Below are 24993 nucleotides of genomic sequence, written 5' to 3'. Positions count from 1 at the left end.
CAGGGCTCTCCCAGCCTCGCTCCCTGTGCGCTGACGGGACCAGGGAAGGCTGGAGGATGGGCTCCTACCCGGCTCCTCCTTTGCAGCGTGCCCTGCGGCAACGCACACCTTCACAGTAAGAGGGCACAGATGGGAGAGTAACTACATCCTTCTCCACCCTGAAAACCTCTTTGGAAACGAGGGTCTGTTGGGCAGGTGCTGCCAAAGCCTGCCGGCTCTCACGAGGAGTCGCGGTCCATGCTGCAGCCCAGCGCCTCGATGTCGTTGCTGATGTGTGAGATCATGCGGTCCCACTCGTCCTCCTCCGAGGGCACAGACTGGTCATCCGAGCTGCCGGCCGCGCCGTTGCCGTTGGTGGTGGAGTTGGAGGTGGTGCTCAGCGTCCGCCTGTACCTCCCAAAGCTGTCTGTGATGATGCCGCGGCCGTCCTTCACTCCGATGGTTTCCAGGAAGTTCTCAAAGTGTTGGCTGTCCTTCTCGGGAATGAAGGGCCGTAGGCCTTTCCCAGGGAAGAAAACACAAGGAGGGAAACATCAGCTGCAGCGTTTCACACGGGTAGGGTTTGCTGGAGGAGCTCTGAGCAGCGCTTTTGGGGCCGCCGGTGCTCCCATCTCATGGCTGCCCCGAGAAAGGCAGATGTGTAGGGGCCAAGGACGACTCCTGGGGGCTGCAGTGGGATTTCCCAGGTCCAAAGGATCGTTTGTGACTTCATCGCTGAGCATATTGCTGGGCTTTGCTCATCTCGTTAGTGTAACAGCATCAGCATGAGATTAAGGCCCCTGACAGAGGGCATGCAGAGCGTTTGGGGGCCATCTGTCCCCATCTCTGCACCCTGCTGCGGGGCCGGCGTCACGAGCTGGGCGCTGTCACCATGGGGGCACAGCATGGGGTTGTGGAGTGAGTGGCTGCAGTGCAGCTCTGTCTCAGGCAGCTTCTGGGTGTGCTGCTGACTCTCCTCACCTCTCCTACCCCCACCTTTAGGGTCACAGTGATCCCCACCACCAAGGAAACTTGCACGACCTCTGGCAGGGGCTGCAGGAGGGAGTTAGAGCTCTGTGATTTTTAAGCTCTCATCCAACTTAAGCCATTCTATGATTCTTTACAGGAAAGCCAAGTCCAAGCTGCTTTTCAGCAGTGTGGTCAATATAAAATCAGCCTCCCAGCACAGGGGTCGTGTTGTGCGTTGGCTTTGGTAATGGTGACATGAAAAGCAAGCAGGCTGTGTGCACAGGGATGAAAGAAAATGCTTTTGTGCTGGTGCAGATGCCTGACTACACTTCTGTGTGCCCAGGACAAAGGGAGTGGAGGCCACGCTGCCCCCCCTCCCTGTGCTGTTGAGTCACTCTGGCTGCTTTCAGCAGCTCTCCATCTAAATGAGAGCAAAAAAAAGGCACTGCACACAGAAGCACCAGGCATCTTGAGTGAGAGCTGGGGCAGGGCCCTGAGCTCAGCCCCAAGGTTCTTTTGCTCCCTGCTATTAATGCTGTTTCAGATTATTAGAGCCAAAATCAAAGCAAGGAGCTTGAGTTGAGGGACTGAGAGCCTCTGAGGCAGTTGGCCTCCTTTCAGTGAAGGGAAAGGAAATGGTCCTGCCTGCCTCCCACGTAATGGTGTCAGCACATGCCTGCTGGCACTGTGCTTGGTGCACACCTTCCCTCCACGACTGTAAGGTCACGCTGTGAGAGCGCAGGTTCTCAAGGCATCCTCAACAAGCTGAACACCCAAACTGTACTGTGTTGAACTTGGCCAGGACCCAGCTCCAGGGACACAGGAACATTGAGTGCTACCACTAAGCCACCAAACCAAGGTGTTTCAGGAGCCGAGGAGCTCATCTGGAAACCAGAAGACAACTAGCAGCAGGCACAAGCAAAGCCAGACACAAAGGGAAGACACTCACCCAAGAGCAGGAACTTCCTACTGTCCCCATAGAGCTGCTTCAAGTTGATGCAGAACTCGTGTATCGAGGCTCCGTTGCGATATTCGTGCAGCAGCATTGCAAACTGCTGGATCTCTTGGGAAGAGAGCTTTGTTCGTAGCTGAGGACACAAGCACACCACAAATGGTGCTGATTTTCTTGGAGCACTCTTTCAGCTCTGATGAGATGGGAGGGAGAAGAGAGCATGGGAAGCCTGGGAACGGGGTTTGCTTCTATTCTGATGGCAGCCACTGAGCTGCGGCGATGAACCCGGCAGGATGGGATGGTGCAAACTGCTCTGAGCTGTCAGCTGTCCAGCTTTTGAACTAAGAAAAGCTGTGAGCACACTGCAGAAGTGCAGCTCATGAAGTGATGGACATGGGAACCCTGTGTCCCACCACAGTGAGAGGGGACAATCGAGTGCAGGTGATTTAGCATGAGAAAGATGAGAGCCTGCACTGCTCTCCAGGCCTGAAAGGATGATGTGTTCCTATACCAGCATGGACAAAATCACATTACCTGCAGGGCCCAGACAATGCTGGAGCCAACAGGGAGGAGCTCAGACGATGCCAAGGGCACAAATGTGCTCCCATGAGCAGCAAAATGAAAACCCTCCCACTCTTTCCCATGGGCAGACGCTGCCTTGAGGGCACCCTACCGTCATCATGTAGTCCTGGAGCAGCTCTGTGGCTGTAGTGCTCAGCTCGCTCTCGCTGATGGTTTTGATGTGTGGAGATTGTTGTGTCAAGAAGGAAGAGGGAGAGTTGTCACCTGCATCCAAGGTTTCTGGAAAGGAACTGAAACACAAATGGCTTGTGAGCTACCCAGAGCTCCTTAGGCACCTCGTGTTGAGCACAGCATGGGAGAACCTGGGGGAGCAGTCATGCACAGCACAGAGGGGTTGTCTCTGCGATCTGCTGAACAGAGAGCCCTACAGGGGAAGAGGTCTCCCCCAGTTGCTTTCTCATTTCAGACCAACGGGGAAAGAGGTCCCCAAAGAGACCATATTCATAGTGTTCCATTTGAAATTCTGATCCTCAACACAGAACAACTGGTTTGGGTGTCAGGTTTTCAGCCCACAAACGCTGCTGCCATTTTCAGTGGTCACTGATCCAGGAGGAAGAAACATGACAAAGCAGACAAAACAGCAATGCTCTGCACACACGACCTTCCCCAGAAAACTGCAGTAACAGAACACTATGGCCAAGGATGCTGAGGAGGCAGGACCGCAGTCCTGCACAGAGACAGCAAAAATGCTATCAAATGTTCCAGCCAGGGTGATCAGAAACTTTCCAACGTGTGGACTGCAGCACTTCCTGCTTTTGGGCTTAAACCTGACAGACAGCAGGGCTGCATAAATGAGGCAGTGCCCCCAGTGCTGAGCTATCACGTTTCACCACGTTCACTTTCCACTTACACAGTGCTTGCTTCTGTTTCGTATGATTCTTTAACATCCACTTTTGTAGAAGAGTCATCTGCAAGAGAGACATTCATGATGTGGTGGTGCTAGTGAGGTAAAAGCTTGGTGTTTTTCCCAGCCACTGATTTGTGATGGGGACACACAGATGGTGTCGGAGGGGAACAGTGCTGTGCCAGGCTGGTTACAGGCAGACCCAGCAGAGATGCAGAACTGCAGTAGCACAAGGCACAGCTTTATTAACTACCTCCACCCAACATGAAAAGGACACACCAAGGCTGATGCCTTCTGGCTTCATATAGCCTGGAGACACCTCCAGGCAGGAGACAGCCCTCGTGCCACTCTATCCCCTAAGCAATTAAAAGAAAGGGACTTACTACAGAATCACAGAATGGCCCAGGTTGGAAGGGACCTCAAGGATCACGAATCTCCAACCCCCCTGCCACAGGCAGGGCCACCAACCTCCCCATTTAATACCAGACCAGGCTGCCCAGGGCCCCATCCACCCTGGCCTTGAACACCTCCAAGGATGGGGCATCCACAGTTTTAATTCTCAACATAGAGGTGACCCTGCAGGAGGGGAAGTGCCAGGCTGGCTGGCTGTTTGAAGAGAGGCAACAGACATTGGCGAGGATGGGAAGGACTTGCAGAGGGGGGCAGAGCAAGCAGAGAAGGCAGGGACTTACCACTGTGCAGGGACATGTGCCGTGTCGGCGTGGACGCACCATCAAATATTGCTCTATCTAAGAAGTCTATTGTGGACTCAGTGTAAACAATCTGGAAGACTTGGCTGAGAAGTGAGCACAGCTCCTCTGCAGTCACCTGAGAAGGGAGCAAGATGCGGTGGTGAGAGAATGCAGCAGCTCTTCTCTTAGCTCCTACCGTGTCCCCAGAGGTTTGCCTTGGTTGCCTTAGGCACGTGTGACTTCTCATCACCCTTCCATGATGCCCACAAGCACTCCAGCTCCATTCCACCAACCAGTTTGAGGCCATAGGTGATCAGAAGCTCCATCACCTCAACAATCAGCTCACAGCTATTAGATAACACCCACACCTTGTGCTGATGCTCTGCCCTATTCTTCTGCTGTCTGGGATTGTGGCTACATGACCTACATCCCAAATAGGTGCAGTTGCTCTGAGGAACAGTACAGAAAATGCAGCTGAAAAGGAGTGCAAAACCTCAGCCTCGAGGCAAAAGGTTTCTGCTGGCACACAGGCCAGATCAAAATCTCTGGGTTTGGGTGCTGGATAAAACAAATTTTCAGGTCAGCATCACAAAAGTGCCCCAGCTAGCACAACCTATTGTGGGATAGATTCAGTTGTGTTCATAGATTTCCTGCTGCCAGAGAAAGCTCCAGGCAACAGGCACCACAAACAAAGGAAAAGCATCTTCTGATAGCATCTGTGTCTGCAATCCCATTCCCAGTGCAATTCCAGAGTGACCCTGGAGACAACCACACCATGCAACAATGTGAACTGAGTGGTTTGAGCCTTACTTTGTTCTCTGTAGCCAGCACCACCAAGCAGCAAGCTTCCACGGGTACCACACCACTCTCTGACAGCGAGCCCGAGGTGAGAGCTTTGGAGCTCTCAGCACTGAGACTCTGGCTTGGGGAGATCCCAGGGTCCTGAGCTGAGAAACATAGAAATCATCACAGAAAGGCCAAGGCAGTAAGCAAACAATCAGTCCTTGCAAGCCAGACTGTCTTCCGAGCAGCTCACGACCAGTGTGCACAGAGCTGCTTTTGTACCTGCCCAGCAGAGGACTGGCCACATCAGGCTGACATGGTGACGTGCTACTGCCCCTCTATGGGCTGGGCACAGAGGTTTCTATGCAGTGAGAACACAAATTACAGAAAAGCTTTAGGGAGGTTCTGCACACCAGTCTGGTCTCTAACCCTGCAGGGACAGCAAATCCTACAGAACAGGAGAGCACAGGATCCCACAGCCAGCAGAAAACACTCCAGAGGAGCAAGCATGTAGGAGATCCACCTGAGATAGAGAGATGCATGTGTTCAAAGCATCTGAATGAAGAACCTGTAATTTAAAGCAGGTTCCTGACATCTCCACGAATTGCTGGTTTATTTTCCATGGCTCAGTCAGCCTCAGGAACCCAACAGCAGAATTACAGCCTTGTAAGTCAGTTATTCATTCATTCTCTAGACTGTCCTTTGCTGTCACAGGGTTTGTAATCCAATAAGTCTCTGTCATTACATCTTTTAAGTAGCTCAGCCTTCCCCAAACACTTCAGTCCCAAACTATGCAGGTTTAATAAAGATAGAACTGCTGGGGACAGATTCCCAGGCCCTTCTCAGTGCAGACTGGACATTAGGAAAATACTCTGCACTAGAGAGTGGTGGGCAGGGAACAGGCTCCTCAGGGGACCAAGCTGCCAGAGCTCCAGAAACATCTGGATGCCACTCTCACACACAGGGTTTGGCACTGTGTGGAGTCAGGAGTTGGCTTCAGTGATCCTCGTGGGTCCCTTTCAACTCAGGACATTCTGTGATTCCATGATTACAAGACCCACAGCAAGCACTGCTCTCCTGCCCTGCTGGCTCTCAGAACTACTGCTCAGACTCACAGTCAGTGAGAGCAGGGCTTCTTTTCTCACTCCCACAACCCTACAATCAACATCTGGGTGCCCATGTCAGCCCCAGTCTACCTGTTTTCAGCACAACCAGATGAGCAGAGTCATCTCGAATGTAGGACACGGATGCAATGTCATGGATGGGGACCCTGAGGATGAGATCTTCTCCATCCCTCCACACCAGCTTGATGTTGTAGGCAGACAGACTGATCACAGCATCGTGCTCTTGGGTCAGCTGCCCCGGAAGCTGATGTGCTCTCTGCAACAAATGCATTTCCATTAAAAAACTGAATTGTTTTCCCTTTGGTGAACTGTCCCATATCTGGATGGAGGTCCTTCACCTTTCCCCTCATCTATCTGCAGGACTTGTTTGCTGGGCCTTCCTGCTAACAGTAAAATCTCATAGCCTTCTGCCAACTCTTGAGGACAAAGGGGTGGCTGCAAAGTCCATAATCCCAGACGAAGCTGGCTTCACACAAAGCTATTCCAGATCCCCAAACCTTCCTACAACCTGGAGGAGGGAGATGCCCCTTCTTTCTCCAGTCGCCCCACAATTCTCTCTGAATCCCACGCTTCCTTGCCCAGCTCCAGCGGTGCGTGGCTGCAATTTTTTGTCCAAGGCTTCCCACACTTGTAACCTAGGGAAAGAGGGCCCCAGTCAGACTGGGACTCACCCTCAGAGAAGCCCCACAGGCCTTAGAATCATGCTGCGTGCATTTGTTTGAGCTGATAATGACAGGAACTAGAGCAGCTTGTTAGCAGCCTTCTGCAGGGCTGAGCTTACCTTGGCGTTATCTATCAGATGCAGTATTTCAGTGCGGCTGGAAGGATTCAGGTACCCTGGGACAGATGTGAGTTGGCCTAAATACTGCAAAAGAACAAATGAACAAAATGTCATCATATCTCATCCGCACACCAAACGAGCCCCCGGAACCCTAGGAAAGAAGACTTCAACTCAACGCAAAGGGCACTGCCAAATGCCTGATGTACAGCCCCCATATAAGCTGCTAGATAGCACCCATACATTTGGAAGATCTCTTGTGCTTTTAAGTAATCTTAATTACTTAATCTTAAGTAATTTAATAGCTACACGGATGCACTCCTTCCTGTAGCTGCAGGGAGCTCACACACAGATGATCTCTCTCTCCCTTCAGCCCCTGCAATTAGCAGCAAGCATTCGTTTCCTTTGGGTTTGACCCCTGAGATCAGAGGGAGCATCTTCTCTGTGGACTGCAACACCCAATATTTCACAGGAGCTACAAAAAAAAGATGCGATCAGCCCAGAGGCCAGGAAGGAAAAAAGGCAATTTCTGCATTTCAGCAGTGAGAAAGCCACCCCAAAACCCTCTGAAAGTGCAGAGGAAAGCAACGTGGCAGCGCGCTGAGGTTCTGCACCTCAGAACTCTGCACCAAAGGCAGAAGAAGCTACAGCATCACAAGGGGATAAAGAAAGTGAAAGAGCCGTGCTGGGGGAAATGCAGCCAGCCATGGGGTCTGCAAGAGGGGAGCTCGGGTGTCAGGCAGGTAGACAGTACCTTCACTTCCTTCTCGATGTAGTCATTCAGCAGGATGTCTGGCTCAACACGGTCAGGCAGCGACACCACGACGGTATGGAGAGGTCGTCTCTCCGTCACCTTCTCCTGGGCCTTTTTATCTCGTCCTTTTTCACCCTTCAGGAAGACTCGCTTGAAAGGGGACACGATTCCAGGCTGCGGGGAGAAAAGGAGACAGCGGGGTGTTAGGGTGAAGGGTTCCTGCATCAAATTACAGCAAACGAGCAGCTGGGCTATGCCATGGGCTCCCAAAGCCTTCTGACACTGCATGGCACTGGTGTTGGAAAGGGACAGCAGAGAAAGCAGCTCTGCAGTGCCCAGAAACAGAACGACCAGCACATTTCTGCTCACACTGCTGTATGAACCCAAACCAGCCCAGAGTTGGACTGGGTCAGGTTTTAGAGCTATGAATTGCACTGTCTTCTGGTGGCCAGCAACAGCACACAAGCAAACAACTCATCTTATGAGAATGGGATTGGGTGATGCTTGCTTTCCATCCATCTCCCCATCAAGGGTTTCTTGGGCAATGCTTACGAGGTCTTTGTGTGAAGAGGTACCATAAATGAGATACTGGAGTCGGCTCAGATCTGGAATAAGAGCAAAGCCAGAGGTGCTGGCAGATTCTGTAAGCAATGCTTGGGTTTCAGGAGCTCACCCTGCCCACACCTGAGCCCCTCCAGAACCTGCAAGACCCTCCAGATTCAGGCTGAATGTGCTGCAGGGGCAGGGGAACACCCAGGAGCATGAGGACAGACCCACAGACACCAGCCTCTACGGTCCCAAACCATTCAGAGGTCCTTTTGGAAGAGCTGGAGCCGATTTGCAGCCAAGAGCTGGCATTTCAGAGCTGCTGCTCATCCAGCATGCTGCATGGCTTCCCATAGGGGGAGCATCACCACCGCCACTTTGGGAAATGCTCTGAGCTGGGAAATCCTACAAACCTGGGAGGCAGCAGGGCTGAGCTGGGGCATGGGAGATGAGTGGATCTATGGTCTGCAAAGGAAGATGCTTTAAAAGTGAGTTCATTAAACATAAAGAGACCTTAACAAAAACTACAAACTTTGGCAACTTGAGAGAGCAATAGAGATGAAAGAGCAAAGCACCACGAAGAACTGCTGCAGAGCCTTCGTCGAAACCCACAGCTTGGTCTTACTGAGCTGTTTGTCTAAGTTTAGACAAGCAGAATGAGCTCTACAGGAACAAGTAAGATCAAAGTGAGACCTAAATAACTTGAAGCCATTATGCTAGGAGCAGAGGAAAGCTCCTGGTTGAGGAGTATTTACCAGGCTGCACCAGGCACCGCAAGGACGTCAGGGACAGCCCAGCCCTGCAATACTTCCCTTTGAGCAGGGCGTGCCAGAGAGACAAAAATAGAGGAGTTAGTAGGGCAAATGGGACTGCAGACAGCTTGATGGTACTGTGCCTCGCCTCGTGCTGCAGCTGTGCCTGCAGATGACACAGCAGCATGGTTACACTGGGCTCTGAGCAAGGAATGTCACCTTCCTGTGCCACAACACCCAGCTGGCTCCTGCCAAAGGGATGGGACACAGGTAACAGAAGAAATCCCCAAACAAGAAGCTCCCATGCGACAGGGAGAGATGGGGCTTGGCTACTGGAGCCCAATGGGCAGCAATGGGTTTCCTCAGCCCTCTTGCTGGGGCAGTAGCACAGAAAGAAACCCCACACCACGCTAAAAGAGCTCAATATGAGGGCATCCAACCCTGAACTCAGCTGCCATCCTGTAAGGATCTCATTACAACAGTAACTTTTAGGAACTGGAGTGATGGCAAAACCTGCCAGCAGAACTGGGACTGTTACCACCCGACCCATATTAAGTGCACGGATCCAATGCAAAGAAATTCCCACCACCCAATCGCAGCCCCCGGCACGGGGAAGCTCCCAAGCCCTACAGGAGATCCAAAACCTCCTCAAAATGGGAAACAGCCCAGATGTTGCTGTCCAAGACCGGAGGTGTGATGGAGCGTGGCACAACACGGAATGACCACGGCGTCTCGGAGCCATTTACCCAACACCTACCTCACTCTCCATGGAGCACCCGGCTCCAGAGGAGATGCACAGGGGCTGCTGCTTCCCAAAAACTTGTCCTGGCTGAGATGGGATGCCCCACTGGTCCCAGGGACCCCAAGCCCCGTGCTCTGTGCTGAAGCACCGGCAGACCTATGTGTGCTCATTCGCCTGGCCGCTCACGTCCCGGAAGCGCGATAACCACAGCTTCCTTCTGTCACACGCTGCAACAGCCAAAACATGCTGCCATTGGTGAAAGCAAGTGTTAAAACAGGGGGAAAAAAAGGAGAAGTGGTGAAGGGGAGACATCTGTACGTCTGTGGGGGCTCAATTGGTTTGCAGGGCAGAACTGGGCTGCTTATGGGGCCGATGCTCAGGCACCCCGTGGGTGGGTTCCCACACCCATGGAACCAAAGGGGTTTGTGTGCCAGGAGGTGATGCTCCCAAGCTTTGCCTGTTTTCATACAACTTCATACTCTGAGCTCTGTCTCCATCTGTGAGCCCAAAAGGTGCATTGCTTTATCAGGGTGTGCATTTCCAGCCCTTACATTTGCAAAAAGAAGGCTGCTGGCTCCTTGAAAATGAGGTTACGAGCTGCTCCCAGAGAGCACGTTGGGAAGGAGAGGAGCGTGGAGTGAGCCTGGCTTCAAGCAGGGCCCAGAGGAGTGACAAAAACAAGTCCCTAATTTTGCAGAGAGAGAATCAATTAAAGTGTCACACTGGGTGATTTCCCCAGAGAGAACCACACGGAGCAGAGGTAAGAAGGAGGTTGGGTGGGGATGCACTGCTCAGCGATCCTTAAAATCAATGCAATCAAAGTCAGCTTGCTTTCTTCCCTCTTTTGCCCCAAACTGCAACCCCAGTGCCGTAGCTGAGTTCTGTTTGCATTTCTTTAGAGAACCCACTTAATGCATGCTCACCTACACTTGGGGCCAACTGGAAGACAGTGAGGAATGGGGGACACGAGCACTTTGCAGAGCATCCCCAAGTCCCATAGGGTCTGGGGGGCAGGGATGCTCCCAGACCCTCATCAGGTTCTGCGGACCTTGTGGAAGAGTTTGCCTTGGCTCTTGCCAAAATAAGCCATTCAGGAAAAAAAGACTCATAGATCCAGGGCATCCTATACTTTATTGGGTGTCCCATAGGCACGTTTACGCTGGTGGGACTCAAGAGGTACATTAAGGAGATAGAATCAGGCATGCAAATTTAGAAGAGCTCACTGGTGGGCACTGAACAACTCAGAGCTTCTTGGAAAGCACAGCTGCACCCCCTTGAAGTTATGATACCTGACGCTGCACAGTGCTGAAGCTGGAGGCCTTTCTGATCCCCCTCTGCTTCAGCAGGGCCATCCAGAACACAACACCCAGCCTTACATCCAGGTGGGACTGAAGACCTCCATCCAACAAGGAGACCCCACGGCCTCCGGGCCCTCGTGCAGGGCACCAGCACAGCACAGGGATGCTTCCTGCTGGGCAGGGTGAGCTCCAATTCATGCCCAGTGCCTGGAGAAATGGAGATTCAGGGGGATCCCACCCACGGCCATAAACCCCTGCAGGGACTGAGGTGGACAGAGCCAAGCTCTGCTCAGTTGTGCCCAGGGTTAGGGCACTGAGCTGGGGATTAAGGTGGTTGTAGTAGTGTGCTTGCTTGCCCCCAGTACAGAGATTGAGGCTGCTTTCACCAGCCTGGCTCTTTGTTTCCACCCAAAACTCACTGAGGCTCTGAACAGCCCCTTTAAACACGTTCAGTTTTTTGAGCTGAACACCAAGGAGAAAAAGCATCCCTCCTATTAGCAGCAGAAACAGCTTCTTAATCCACTTGAGTGGATTATCTCCAACGCAGAGCAGTACAGCTAATTCTCCCACAGCACATCTGCACAGGGATTAAGGGAGCTGACAGCACACCAGGCTGGGCAGCAGATCTGAGCAGGTCAGAAACCAGCCCCAAACCCAGCAATGGTGCCAGGGATCACTTCGGTCAGACCAAAAATGTGATGAGGCAACAGCAGAGCATGGAAACCAAACCAAGCCCAAAGGGGCTCTTGGTCACTCTGTGGTTGGAAATGATCAAAGAACTACAGCAGCACAGGTGGAGTGACAAGAAGTCACTCAAAGCTGCGTGTGGGACTGAGAGCAAAAACCACCCACTGAACGTGCTTGGTGTAAGTGCTTTCCTCTCTATGCTTCTTCCTTATGAACCTGGTTTGAAACAGTGCAGCAGCAAGATCAACACCCAGCTCAGCACAATTAAATCCTCCAGCCAAACTGGAGATATGGATGTGTACACATCAGTGGTATATACATAAATATAAAATACTAGGATGCTGAAACGCTAACCTGAACCATTATTAATGTGCCTTCTTGAAGCTGAGGTTCAGCCTTCCATCAGCAAGCACTACAGAAAGGAACTGAGCAGTGCTTGGGGTTGTGGTGCCAGGCATGGAGCTGCAAATGAATCAAGTGAAGCTGCAGGCAGGCAGCCAAGGCTGGGAGCAGAAAGGCAGCATGTGCAGCTCCGGCCTCTGCCAGTCCTCTGTTTGAGGAATCAGACATGCAAGCCATTCCCCACTGGGCTCTGAGAAAAGATTGAAGCCAAACATGCAACAGCTGCACCTACACGCAGTGCATGGTTGCAAAGCATCCTCTGCCTGCCCTGAGCTGGCCCCTGTCAGGGGTGGAGAACATCAGAAACCAGATCTTGGCTTCCCCATTGGCAGACAGGGCTGGAAAAGTCAGGACTGGGGAGAGGAAAGATGCAGGAGCAATGGAGGCAGTGATGCTGGGCTTAGCATCTGTTTCATGCAGCTTCTCCAGCATAAGGAAGAGAACTCGCTGTAGGCTGATGTGGCTGCTTCCCAGTTCCATTGGTCACCCAGCCCTTCCTGGTCACTATAAATCCAACCTAAAGCCTCTGGAGGGGATCTCATTGCCCTGCTCAGCCATTTCTGCTGGGAATCTGCTGTCATTTCCTTGGGGCTGGGAGGCCTGGGATAGAGACTGGACCAGCTGCAGCATCAGCAGCACAGCAAGTAAGGAAAACAAAAATAATAATAATAAAAAAATTAAGATTCCTAGCTCAGCCAGAAACACCGTATTCAGTTTCAAGGTGTTCCTTCAAACGACAGCATGATTAAATTTAAGTAATGCAGAAACACGGCTCCCTTGAAAACAGAGAGCTGGTGCCCATGTCAGCCTGAAGAAAAAATAAACAATGAAAAAGCTTGAGCCTAACACATCAGTGACACAAAAGCACTCACACAACAAGGCACAGCGCTGTGTTTTCGTTTGGGACTGCCGTGCCAGCCAGGCCTCCAGCCTCATAGACAGGACTTTCCTTTAAGGCAGGAGGAAAGGAATTTTCCCTGCTATTTTTAGCAGAGCCTTGTTCCTCCTCCCAAAGATTCCACCAGGCCTCCTCCTCCCACTGCTTCCACCTCCCTGAGTGCATCCCAGTGAGGCTCATCCGTGCTGTTGGCTCACTGCAGGAACACACAGGCTTCCCTCAGTGCAGCTCTGACCCTCCAAGCAAGCAGCCTTGTGCCCAACATTCCAAAGGCATCAATACAAGCTCTGAGTGAATTTGCTTCTCTGAAAAGCAGCAGTGCTTCCCAGGCCAGATTTCAGCTCCTGCTGTCCCACAGTGCAGCAGGAGCAGCTCATAGCTCTGATCTTGTGAAATATCAGCTCCTGGATTTGGGTTATCTGTAGCTGCCTCCTTCCCCACTTCACAAGCCCAGATGGGACTGGGCAGATGTATGGGCTCATCCCTTGCCCACACAGCTTACCTTTGCATTCAGTGAACCTGGAACACATTGATGCTGGAGGGATAAGGGTGGGAAACAGCCTTCCCCATCACCAGCACCTCCAGCACATGGCCTGCTGGGTCTCCACACGTTGTGAACCTTCCATCTACATCCTTCAGCAACAGTCGTGGGGGGGGGAAAATGCAGTGAGACTGGTTTGTATGCAGCCATTCAGGAATGGCTTGGAGCACACTTTCAGAGCTACTATATTATAGTTCCACAGATTCCATGGGGTTCTGCTAATACTCAGAGATCAAAAAGGTTCCTGAGAAACCGCTGGAGTGCTTGAGACCAGGAAAAGCAGACTTCTAAGAACTAGGAAGTGCTGAAGCTGCCTGGCCACAAGCAAGCCCACTAATTTCCTCACAAAACTGTATTTTCTATTACTGTGCCTTCTATTCCAGCAGCTTGGCTGGCTCCAGGGCAGATCCTGATGATGTTATATCTTTGTCCCATCTCCCAAGGAAGAGTAACACACAGGTGAGAAAAGGAGGAGGGTTCACCTCCCCCAATCTCCTTCCACCTCCCCGGGTTTTAGCTGCATGTTAACACAGGACCTTGTTTTAGCAGTAGGTAATCTCAGTTCCTGCATGCCCTCCTCAGGAACCACACAGCTAATTAGGTTGAAAAAGGATTTCAAAAGTCATCAGATCCAACCATGGCTAGACACAGGTGGACACAAGCATGAGATTCATTGGAAGAGAGACATCTGCAGCAGAGCCACCGTGGAAGAGTCACACATTGCATGGCTGCATGCAATACCAGGAACACACAGCTCTTCCTCAGGGCAACCAGAGGAAGCCTGAACACAGAGCAGAAAGCATTTGGGAACACCAAACACCCCAAGTCCAGAGACACAGGAGTTGGGAAGGAAAGGATGCAGCCACAAGAACATCCTTGATGACACCTTGCAGAAAATTGCTCTTGTCCACTGCATGCAAAGCAAGGAAAGGTGAAACACCCAGACCTGCAACAGTGCAGGTCTTAGCAGGGAACCTCAGGTTGCTCTGAGCACCTTGAGCTAGTCGTAGGTGCCCCTGTTCACCACAGGGGGGGTTGGATTAGATGGACTTTAAAAGTCCCTTTCAAATCCAATGACTCGATGAACCAATGCAAATGCGTGCTGGCTGACAGGCTTTTATGTGGGCTAGCAGGTAAAGATCTGAGGAACCTTCTGGCAGCAAGAAATAAGCTCTGGCTTGGTGTAGCACATCCTCTGGGACTCCAGTATTTTGGGAGAGTCACCAAACCCCACGCATTAAAACACGTTTGCAGCTTCAAGCATTTCTTTTCCTCTTTGTGCACAGACTGCAGTGCTGAGAGTACTAAGGATCACCTTCTCCTTTCTCTTAAAGCACACAACAGTGATGCCAGCTCCTCCAGAAGTCCTAGAAGAGGAGCCCTCTGACAGCCTCTGCAGTGGGACACGCGCATGGAGCAATGCCAGATCTGCAGCTGGATGCGTGGCAGCTCTTGAGCTCCTCATGGGAACCCTGATGCTGCTGATGTACAGCACAATTAAAGGCTAGGAATTGATGCCTGCATTCTTCCAGCAGCCACCCAAGGGTCATTATTTTGGCCAGCTCGTTTGAGAAAAAGCTCTCCAGATCACTAGTCAGGATAGCTGTCCCTTCAGCCCCACAAAAGACTGGGAGGAATGTGTTCTACAATTTGATTTTGCACCACTACTTAGAAAGTTATCACTGAGTTATTTAGGACACCCAAAAACCACCTTCCCCCAAAAGCCATCTCCCCCTGAGCACACAGACCTTAGCCAGCTGTTTCCCATAAGATGTGCCACCAGGGAAACACTGCCACTACTGTCACTGAACACTGGTCCTGTGCAGTTCCTGCAAGGAACATCTCCCACAGTGACATCCTGGGAGCAGAGGGCAGACCTGCTCCAGCTTCAAGTGCAGCTCTAGCTTTATTTAAAGCCTCCCAGAAGCTGCTTTAAGGACATTCAAACCCACGCAGCCAGGCTTGCCTGTGTTAGACCATTGAGACAGGCTGCATCCCTCTCAGCAGCATCAAGAAGCCCTCAGCTGCAGGCAGGCACCACAGCCACTCCACAGTCATGTCGAGACACTCTGGGGCTCCAACATCTTGCAAGAGGGCTTGGCAAATCCACGTTTCATGGTTCAAGTTCTTCCTCCTCCTGCTAATACGTAGCAGACCCTTCTGCTATGCTGAATACTCAGGGAGGCAGAGCCCACCAACAATCAAGCTGCTGCCTTGTAAGATTAACCACTTCTTGCACACTATCAATTTTTAGGTGACATGAAATGAGCCACCACACTGTCCTGATATCCTGGGCACCACCCAGATCACCTGCATCTTCATGCTGGCTACCTGTACACTCAGAAGCAGAGGTAGTAAACACTTTTTTCTGCACCAGGTGATCTGTGCCCTATGCATGTGCTCTGTTGATGTTAATAATGCTGCTGCAGAGCCAGCGAGACCACAGCTGTTGATTCCTGCAAGAAAAGGATGTGGAGTCCTGATGTTCCCACCCAAGAGCAACATGAGTAATCAGAGCTGGAAAACACTCCCAAGGAGAGGTCGCAGGAAGCGTGCTTTAAAAAACAAAGCCCAAGATCTGCCCTAACAGCAGGGCCCCTGCATCCCTGGAAGCAGCACCTGGGAGAAAGGGCTCAGTGCCACATGTGGGTGTGAGCAGGGATGGATTTAATCACCCACCTCTTGCCACCCAGAGCTGTTGCTCCTCTGCTCCCTGAGGAAGGTGGGGGGACAGCAGCTCCACAGAAACACAGCTCTGCAGCTTGTTGGTCGGTGGGCACGATGGCTGCATCCCACTGCTGCAGCTCATGTGAGCTCAGCCACGCTGTAGATGTTTTCCACATTCCCTGTCTCTCATTCAAGCTGCTCTTCTAAGAGGGTTTACAGTGTATGACACTCAGGAGAAATTAAAGCAGGAAAGGTGGCTATTTCCTCTTCTCATTACAGAAGTATTTCACTGACCCAGTAAGAAATGACAAAACAAAGGCAGGGAAACCCTGAAGTTCACTTTGCCTCTTGCTTGCCCTTTGTAGCACGAAACGAACTTTTTGTGTGTGCTTCTGGTAGGTAAATACAACAGTTTTATGCAACTTACACATGCATAGAGCTCTTCTGAAGGTCCAGGCTTCCTAACTGTTCCCTGTATTCTCACCTAGCCTCAGCCACTCATTAAGCACAGAGAAATGCAGCTGGCACAAGTACCTGGAGCTTCTTGCTTTCAGCATGACTCCACATTGACCCAGGTTAGGAAGCAGAGTGAGCACACTGGGAGCCTCAGTCCTTAAGGACAAATGGACAGCCTCAGAATGGAGCCAGGATTGCTCAGCTCTCTCTAGAAGGCACAGCAACACTGAAATGATAACAACTGTCTGGAGGCAGGCTTTGCAACCCCAGGCAAAATGAAGCACATGTCTGAGCTGGCCAAGGCCTAAAGGCTGCTTTAGCCACAGCTCAGCCTGATTTCTGACATCTGCTACAAGCCAACCAGGAATATTTATTTACTCCAAGTTCTGCCAAGGGGTGGAGAAAGCAGCAATTTAAGAAGCTTTTAACCACAGATATTTCTGCCCAGAGGAATTCAATTGCAGGGGGAAAATAAGATCTCTCATTACATACAGTTTGCAAATGGGTCAGCTGGGCTTTGACCTTTGTGCTCAGTGTACTCTGGTTTCTGCCATTATCTTGGCAGTTCCATTGGTTTCCATAAATCCATTTGTTTCCTTGTGCTTGCTGCCAAAGCTCACTTATTTCAGGCCATTTCCACAAGCTCTCTGCACTGAATACAGTCTGACCCACCTGCCAAGGCCTTGAGTTCAGTGCATTGCTATGGGTCAGATGCACAGCCCTCCTGTTTCGTCCAGCTCACCCACCAGAAATAAGGGCTACATCAAAGAAACCACACAAATTCTCTTCCATCCACTCACAGTAAGGCTGCAGCATAATTCAACCTACATTTCATCCCCACATCTTGCATTACCTGCCCTAACCTTGGACACAGGGTTAGAGCTGACATGCTGGAATTGTTATCCTATCCTGATCAGTTTTGGGCCCCTTGCTACAAGACATTGAGGCCCTGGAGTGCATTCAGAGACTGGCAACAGAGCTGATGAGAGGTCTGGAGCACAGATGTGATGAGGAGGGGCTGAAGGAGCTGGGGTTGTTCAGTCTGGAGAAGAGGAGAATGAAGGGAGACCTCAGTGCTCTCTACAACTACCTAAAGGCTGTAGTGAGGTGGGTGTTGGCCCCTTCTCCCACATAACTAGCAACAGGACAAGAGGGAATGGCCCCAAGTTGTACAAGGGGAGGTTCAGGTTGGACATTAGGAAATACTTTTATCCAGAAGACTGGTCAGGCACTGCAGTGGGCTGCCCAAGGAGGTGGTGGAATCACCAACTCTGGAGGTGTTCAATGAACATTTAGATGTGGTACTGAGGAACATGGCTTGGTGGGAACTATTGGCGATAGGCGGATTGTTGGGCTTGATGATCTCAGAGGTCTGTTCCAACCTTGGTGATTCCATGATTCTAAGAAGGAGAGCAACTCAACGCTGTCCTCCCTTGCAGAGCTGCTCATCAAGCAAAGCGCAGCATTCAATTCTCCTTCCTTTTCTCAGTAGGGCAGCTACAAGGTTTCTGTGCCACCAGTACATCTCAAGAGCTCCTCTTGCTCACCTGAGGCTTCTGGTCTTGATCCTATTTCTGGCAGACACCATTTAGCAGCTCCAAAGCTTCGCCAGACTTTTGGAGGGGGTTTGCCAAGCTTCCCGTTCTGTGCCCAAGATGCTCTCAGGCTGTCATCGCCTCTCTGTCAGTGCCAGGCTGCTCACAGACATCTGCAGCCTGGGGCTTCCCACTGGTGGTCCCAGCCAACTCTGAGCATGAGGAATACACACACAATAATCACATAATGAAAGTCCTGAGACATGGGAGACCAGGATCTGTGTTATGAGGCTTTTACATAAGAATGGAAGTGGAACAAAGTCATTCAAAACCTAAAAGGAGCTTTACAACCTGACACGGATGTATAGATCAGTTCCAAATGCTTTAACCTGCTCACCTTTGCCAGGCATATGGAAGATGGCTCCCAGTACCTTGGTCACAGCAAGCTCTTGAGATGCTTCTAAAGAGCATCTCATCCCAACCATAACTTCAGTTACAACTTCATGCATCATACAACCACCACAGCTACCTGTTCACCATAGACCAGGATAACCCACCCAGCAAGAGCAACTGGCAGCACCAGAACAGTTCTCAGCTGTTCATGAAAGCAGCAAGCAGACTTTTGCTTCTAGCAAAGGCTTGCTGAAACCTGATTCTGGAGGACTTGCCGCTGTGGCAGCTCTCCAGGCAGTCTGCCTTCCAAGGACCAAGCATTTCCTGCTGTATTTTTATCATGTTGTGTGGGCTGAGCTGCAGGTTCCTTTGTGGCAGTGGGTAGGGAATACATACACTGGTACAGACAGCAATTTCTGCACACTACAGCAATGCCTGTTCAGCATCTGCCAAAAGATACAGCCCCACACCCCAAAGCACAGCTCTGGAGCCAGTGCTCAACTCTGGGGTTTTGCACTGCATGCTGTAGTTGTGACTCCAGGGGTCCCAAGCAAACCTGGGGGCTTCCTCATCATATCCCTGCAGATGCAGCAGCTGTTCAAGTCCATGGAGTCCTCCAGTCTCATCAGGAACCACCCTGTACCACAACACTTCATGTGGCTTCACCAGCACAGAGCCAGATGTTTCAGAGGGACAAAACACAGAGACCTGCTTTATGGATGTTACACAGGAGACAGGATGAGAACCAGTGTTCCAGATTGCTCTATAAAACAAAGAGGAATGAGGTAAGGGATGGCTCATGCTTTTTTTCCTGGGACTGGAAACCAGAATACAATGCTTCCATAATGGAAAGTTTAGCTGAGTGCAAGTTGCCTTTTCAGAAGTTGGTATAATAGCCTCAACTATTTGTGAGCTCTGTATTCTGTGACTTTGTCTGCCAGCCTTCACCAGACAACAAAGCAAGAATTTACCAAATTACACGGTGGTTATTTTGCACAGAGCAAAGCCCACAACAGTGAAAACTGTTCCAAAGCAGGCAGTGCAAGCCCAGAGAAAATGTGCACTGCATGAAGCACTGCTGCAGGGTGTGCCCTTCTCCACGTCTCAGCAGCAAAGCAGCACTGGTGCCCACTGATACCCTCCTTGAGGCAGGGTCTGCTTCCCAAACATTCACCACCCTGCTGCTCACACTAACAACAGCAGGATGCACCCTGCCAGAGCTGGGGTGTGATGTCTTGCTCCTATTTCCACAGATCCCCTCATCCCAACCATCCGTACATGACACCCCAAGGCTGCCACTTGTCCTGGCTAAGCTGGTCTGCCCCATGATTGACATCCAAGTGACTGCCCTCAGCCACAGCTGCTCTTCATACCCAACCAGCACCAGAGGAATGGGAGAGAGCTCCTGCAGAGCCAGACCTGGCCAGAATCTGAAAGTCCATCTTTGTGCTGGTACAGAACCCAGAAGCCCACACACAGGCCTGTTCTGCCCTTATCCTCTGGAAGGAGGACACAGATGAGGCAGCATTTACTAAACACACCACACATACTGGTAGAAATGAGGACAAGGACAAAGCAGCTCCGCCTGCAGCAGTGCTGGAGCAGGGCAGAAGCAGCACACACAAACACTGAGTGCTTCCTCCTGCCTATTTCCATCCAGGAAGACACCAGATTTCTTGGTATCACCACCCTGATGCCATCTTTTGGGGATGGCATTGCTGGAAGATGCTGAGGACAAGGGCTACCACAGGTGCATAGCTCAGACCAATACTCTCCCTGCAGCCAAGTAAGCAGCTGGGGCTGGAGGAGCACCAAAAATCCTTTGGTTTAGACAAGCTGTGGATCTTGAGATTCTGGCAGCCCTATTTCAGGGATCTGCACTGCATGTGAGGTACCTGAGCAGTGCTGGAAGGTCACCTGCTGCACACAGCAAACCAGCCCCACTCTCACGCCCTACCATTCCTCAGCTTCCCACTCTTTCTAGCCACCTGTCCTTGCTTTCACCCCACATTTCCCTGCTTCAAGCCTTAAGCCAAGGCACACACACCTTCACTCAGCCTTGATTGTCTTCCACAAAAAGAGGCTCCCATTCCATTCTAGCAAACAGGATGAGGTCAAAAGCAGCCAAGAACAGATTTACTCACCACTGAGCTTTTGAATGCAGGCAGAGATTCTGAGCAAGATTAAGGAAATGCCGATTTGCACTTGGGGTTTTCCCAAGCTTCAGCTGATGTAGCCAGCACCAATGTTTGCATCACAGCTAGGTTTAGCAGGACAGCAGTGAAGTCAAGCAGTTCTCAAAGAGCCACACCAGGCTCCTTTGGTTGTTCTCACCTACAAGACTGAACTGTCAGCAAGGGAAGGTGAGAGGACAGGGCATGTGCTTTAAGCCTGCCATGGGACCAGGCATGACCCTCACAAGCAGCACATCAAGCACCACTAACAGGGACACACCAGGAGCAGAGCAGCTTGCCCTCCACAGTTATCTTCAATATTTCCTAGAATGTGTATGTGCAGAGGTGGGAGAGGAGGTACACACTACTCATACCCTCAGTGCAACCTCCTGCATGAGACACAAAGCACCCAAGGAGAAAACATGTCAAGCAGCTGAAGCCTGAGCTCTCACAAAGCATCCCAGCCCATCCAGCAAACTGCACAATGCCCTTGGAAGAGCTGGGGATCAGATGGTGGCTGCTGCAGTGGTCTTGGAACAGGAAAAAGAGTAATTGGTGACAGAGCTAGCCTGCAGGAATGCTCTCCATATGGTTTGCTGCAGCTGAAAATGCACACCCAGGGTAAGCCCTCCATGCTCAAAACCACACAGAGCCCAAGAAGTGGTGTGCTTCCATTAGTGTGAAAATTCCAATGGAGCTAAAAAAAAAAAATAATAAATGATCTAGAATCACTGAAGTGGCCTGCATAATCTCACAGTGAAGTCATGGAGCAGCCACCCCACAGCCACAGACTCCCAGACAGGAATGCTGCCTTCTGAAAGCACTGCTTCCAGCACAAACACTGCATGCTCAAGACATGCAAGCAACCATCCTGTAGCTCCTTACCCAGCAGAACCCTGTCTTGTACCAGAAACTCTGAAGAGATGGGGCCTCCATCCCAGTCCCTTTGTATTTTTTATATTAGGGCAGGGAGCTCATACTGCAGCATCCAATGTTAACAAGAACCAGCCCCCTTACTTTTGGCAGACATTTTCCAATGATCTGCATGAGAAGGAATTGCCAACATCCTGAACACAAACCAGTATTGAAAGGCACAAAGAATTCAGCTCCATGGATCAGCTCTACAAGCAGATCTGGCAACTGACAAAGCAGCCCCACACAACAGATCAACTCATCCCAGAAACAGGGGAAGCAAGCAGACACCAAAGACCTGGGGTTTACTGGAGCCAGTGAAGTCAGAAAGATTACACTAACATCTGATACACGATCATTTGTAAGATTTAGAGTTCCAATTTCAGCCAAGACCTCATCTGTGTAAGCCTGCTCCTCCCTAGAGTGGGATTTTCTTTCTAATCCTGACCAAAACTGTCCTAATTCTACTTATTAATAGGCTAAAGAAACTCATTTGCTGTGCTTCAACACAGAAGGTCACTGGCTGGGGGCCAGCCACCTGCATCCTAGGAAGATCCACGTTGTATGTAAAGCATAGGGAAGAGCTTTCCCTAAAGCTCCTGGGGCTGGGAACCACAAAGGCACAGGGAATGAACACAGCCAAATTAGCTATCTTCAACAGCAACCCAAGCTCAGAAAAGCTGCAGGGATATGCTTGAGGGTCATTTCACTTCATAGAGATGGAAAATCAGTGCTGAGAGGATTGCAGCCAAACCCTGGCTTCAGCCCTGAAGTGAAGCCACAGATGCTTGAATCTGGGGACCAAATCTACAACATGCCAGACCTCTGCACACATCTGTTAACCAGAGACATGCTTTGGCACTGAGCTGCTTTCGCAGTGTTTCAGCACGCTCCTTGAGCATTAGGATCACTGATGGCACTGTGATGCCAGCACCATGTCCAGTTTGATGTCACCAGTATGAGACTGGGATGTGCTGGGACAGGGACTGGGTTGTGAAGGTGGCAAAGAGAGTGGGGCAGCTGGCACATCAGGGGAGACAGGGAGCAGGTCAGCCACAAGAAGAGAAGGTTCAGTGGGATTATACCAGCCTGTATACCAGTGGTGACAGAGAGAAGAACCCAGCCCCTTCTCAGTGGGGCACAAACCAAACCACAGCAAATTCCACTCAAATACTTTGTATAGAGTGAGGTTAAACAGACTGCAGGATCTGGACTGGATGGACTCCAAAGCTCCTTTCCAACCCCTAGAGATCTCCAGACCCATCGGGGGTCTGTCCCAGCATTCTGCTCCACTGACCCTGGAAAATCCACTTCTCCACAGGAGCCAGCTGTCTCCTCACTCCCTGTAGTGAGGCAGACAGGAAAAGCTCCCTCCCACCAGATCTGACAGCTCTGTCTTCCCAGAAGCTCTCCTTCCCTTTGCCCAGGCTATACCTACACCATAATTCCTCCTTCAGCTCCCCCCAGCTTCAGATGACAGCAGACAGTACAGCAGAGCTTTCCCCCCAGTCACTGTGGGACACACACATGCTTAGAGAACATAATTTTTCACTGTAGAATTTAAAGCTGATTTATCTTTTGCAAAATAACAGAAGCCTAGCACGCAGTGGAGATGAGAACTTCTTCCAGAAGGGATCACTCCTCACGAGGTATTCCAGCCAAGCACCATCCTTACAGCTCATTCCTACATTATAGCTGAAGTTGCTTTGCAATCATTTACACCCTTAAGAGTGAGAGTTCTTAGAGCAGAAAAGGATTTCTGAGCAAGGAAACATTGTGTACTGAGCACCACCCACACCACTGATCCCATCACACTGCACACAGCTCATAGGCATCACAGCCTTTACAAAGCCCTCTAAGGAGGACCAGGAGCCACGTTTCCTTCCCTGCACAGGACACTGAGCACAACCCTTCTTATTTAACCAGAGATTAAGCACTGTGGGTAAACCATAACAGGCCCCAACTCCTGCAGCATCCCACAGCCTCCAGCTAGAAGCTCTGCTGCCACCTCCCGAGGCCCCACTTACTGCAGCATCCCCAGCTGAGACAGCACCAAAAATAGTGCATTCCCCCACACTTATGTCACCAGAACCGCAGGAAAGATTCATCCTTCACACAGAGGCTCAGGCTTTGTTTCCCCTACATAAATAACGCAATAAAACGGGCCTGAGCAGCAGGGAAAAAAACACAAACGTAAATCGATGAGATGGAGCAGCGCTTCCACCTCACGACGACGACACGAAAGGCCCAAAGGAGCGGCCCAGCCGCCTGTGCAGGCCGCACCCCCAGCCCCGCTCTCACCTTTTTGCCTTTCTTGCCCTCCTCCTCCATGGCTCCGGGAGCAGTGGCTGCAACGGCGGCCCCGGCCCCCTCCGGGGCATCCCCGCAGCGGCCCTGGGGCGGCGGGGTGAGGCTGCGCGGGGCCGGGAAGAGGCAGAGCAGCCCCGGGAGGCGGTCGGATGCCGGGCCGCCTCAGCTCCGCCGACCACTTTTCAATCCTGCCGCCATCTTGGGCGGCGGCTTCCCGGCGTGCCCCGCGCGGCGCTCGGAGGACTGACGTCAGTCCTCCTCCCGAGGAGAAGTACTGCGCATGCGTCACTCGGCCCGCGCGCACCCCACCGCTTATCTGCATAACCACGCCCACTCGGGGGTGCTGATCCCTCCCCTGCGCAAGCGCGTTGTCTGCTTCCCGCCTCTCACCGCAAGGGGGCGCCGCCCGCCGCCGCGAGGAGTGCTGACGTCATTCAGCGGCGACCGCCCTGTCGAACATGGAGGTGATGGCGGGTAGGTGTGCCGTGCGGTGCGGTCTGTCGCTATCCGCCGCCATCCGCTGTCTGGCGGGTCTGGGAGGCGCGGTGGAGGCGTACGAGAGGTGGATTTCTCTGAACACTGCTCACCTCGGTCACCTGGGGTGCGATATGCGCTAGGAGGGGCGGGCTCGGGCTGTCTGGGTCTGCACCGTGGGGCCTGGGTGTGTTCTTAGGCCTGGTCCTGGGGACCATGGCCTGGTGGGTCAGCCGTGCCCGAGGGGTGATGCGGCTGTATCCGTGCACGTGCGAGGGAGCCCACGTGGATCCCACGGCGACACCGAGCGACTGCATGATTATTAGCGATTGCTAAGCGATCCCAGTCCTTAGAGAAAGCAGGTGTGTCTTAGAGCTGCACCTCCTGACTCATGCTGTTTTTTCCCCACAGCGCCCGCCATTTCTTCCCTTCGGTTTCCTGTGCCGCGTGCCTCGGCCCTAAAGGTACGAAAGGGGAACGTTGGAATACTTGCCTTCAGCTGTGCCCCGCAAGGCTTCCAGCATGGTGGGGCCTGCTGTGGCCCCATCCATTCCTGCAGCGCTTGCCAGAGCAGCCCTGGGGTGGTTTGAGGCCTTCTTCTGTCTCTCAGGGGGAGGCTATAGAAACTCCATACACTCTGTCCCCCAGCTCCTGTTTCTCTCCTGGACTTGTAGAGCTGCTTTCTCCCTTCCTCTGTTCTTTGGGGGGTTGGACTCGATGATCTCTGGAGGTCCCTTCCAACCCCTACA

At 51.7% G+C, this 24993-nt stretch overlaps 1 protein-coding gene across 1 annotated transcript; it reads right to left on the bottom strand.

The window, feature by feature from the left end:
• Window positions 1-218: 218 nt before the first annotated feature.
• On the bottom strand, window positions 219-23791 carry CCM2 (CCM2 scaffold protein; the record flags this gene model as incomplete). Its single annotated transcript, XM_079538015.1, has 10 exons — window positions 219-499; window positions 1898-2036; window positions 2574-2712; window positions 3333-3390; window positions 4019-4154; window positions 4829-4965; window positions 5998-6181; window positions 6707-6790; window positions 7458-7631; window positions 23762-23791. The coding sequence occupies 10 exons, from the start codon at window positions 23789-23791 to the stop codon at window positions 219-221; spliced, it is 1362 nt and encodes a 453-aa protein (XP_079394141.1).
• Window positions 23792-24993: the final 1202 nt, after the last annotated feature.

This window comes from Tetrao urogallus, assembly GCF_951394365.1.
Source record: "Tetrao urogallus genome assembly, chromosome: 7".
NCBI lineage: Eukaryota > Metazoa > Chordata > Aves > Galliformes > Phasianidae > Tetrao > Tetrao urogallus.
The sequence above is the reverse complement of the archived record's forward strand: the minus strand, read 5'-3'. Positions and strand labels throughout refer to the sequence as shown.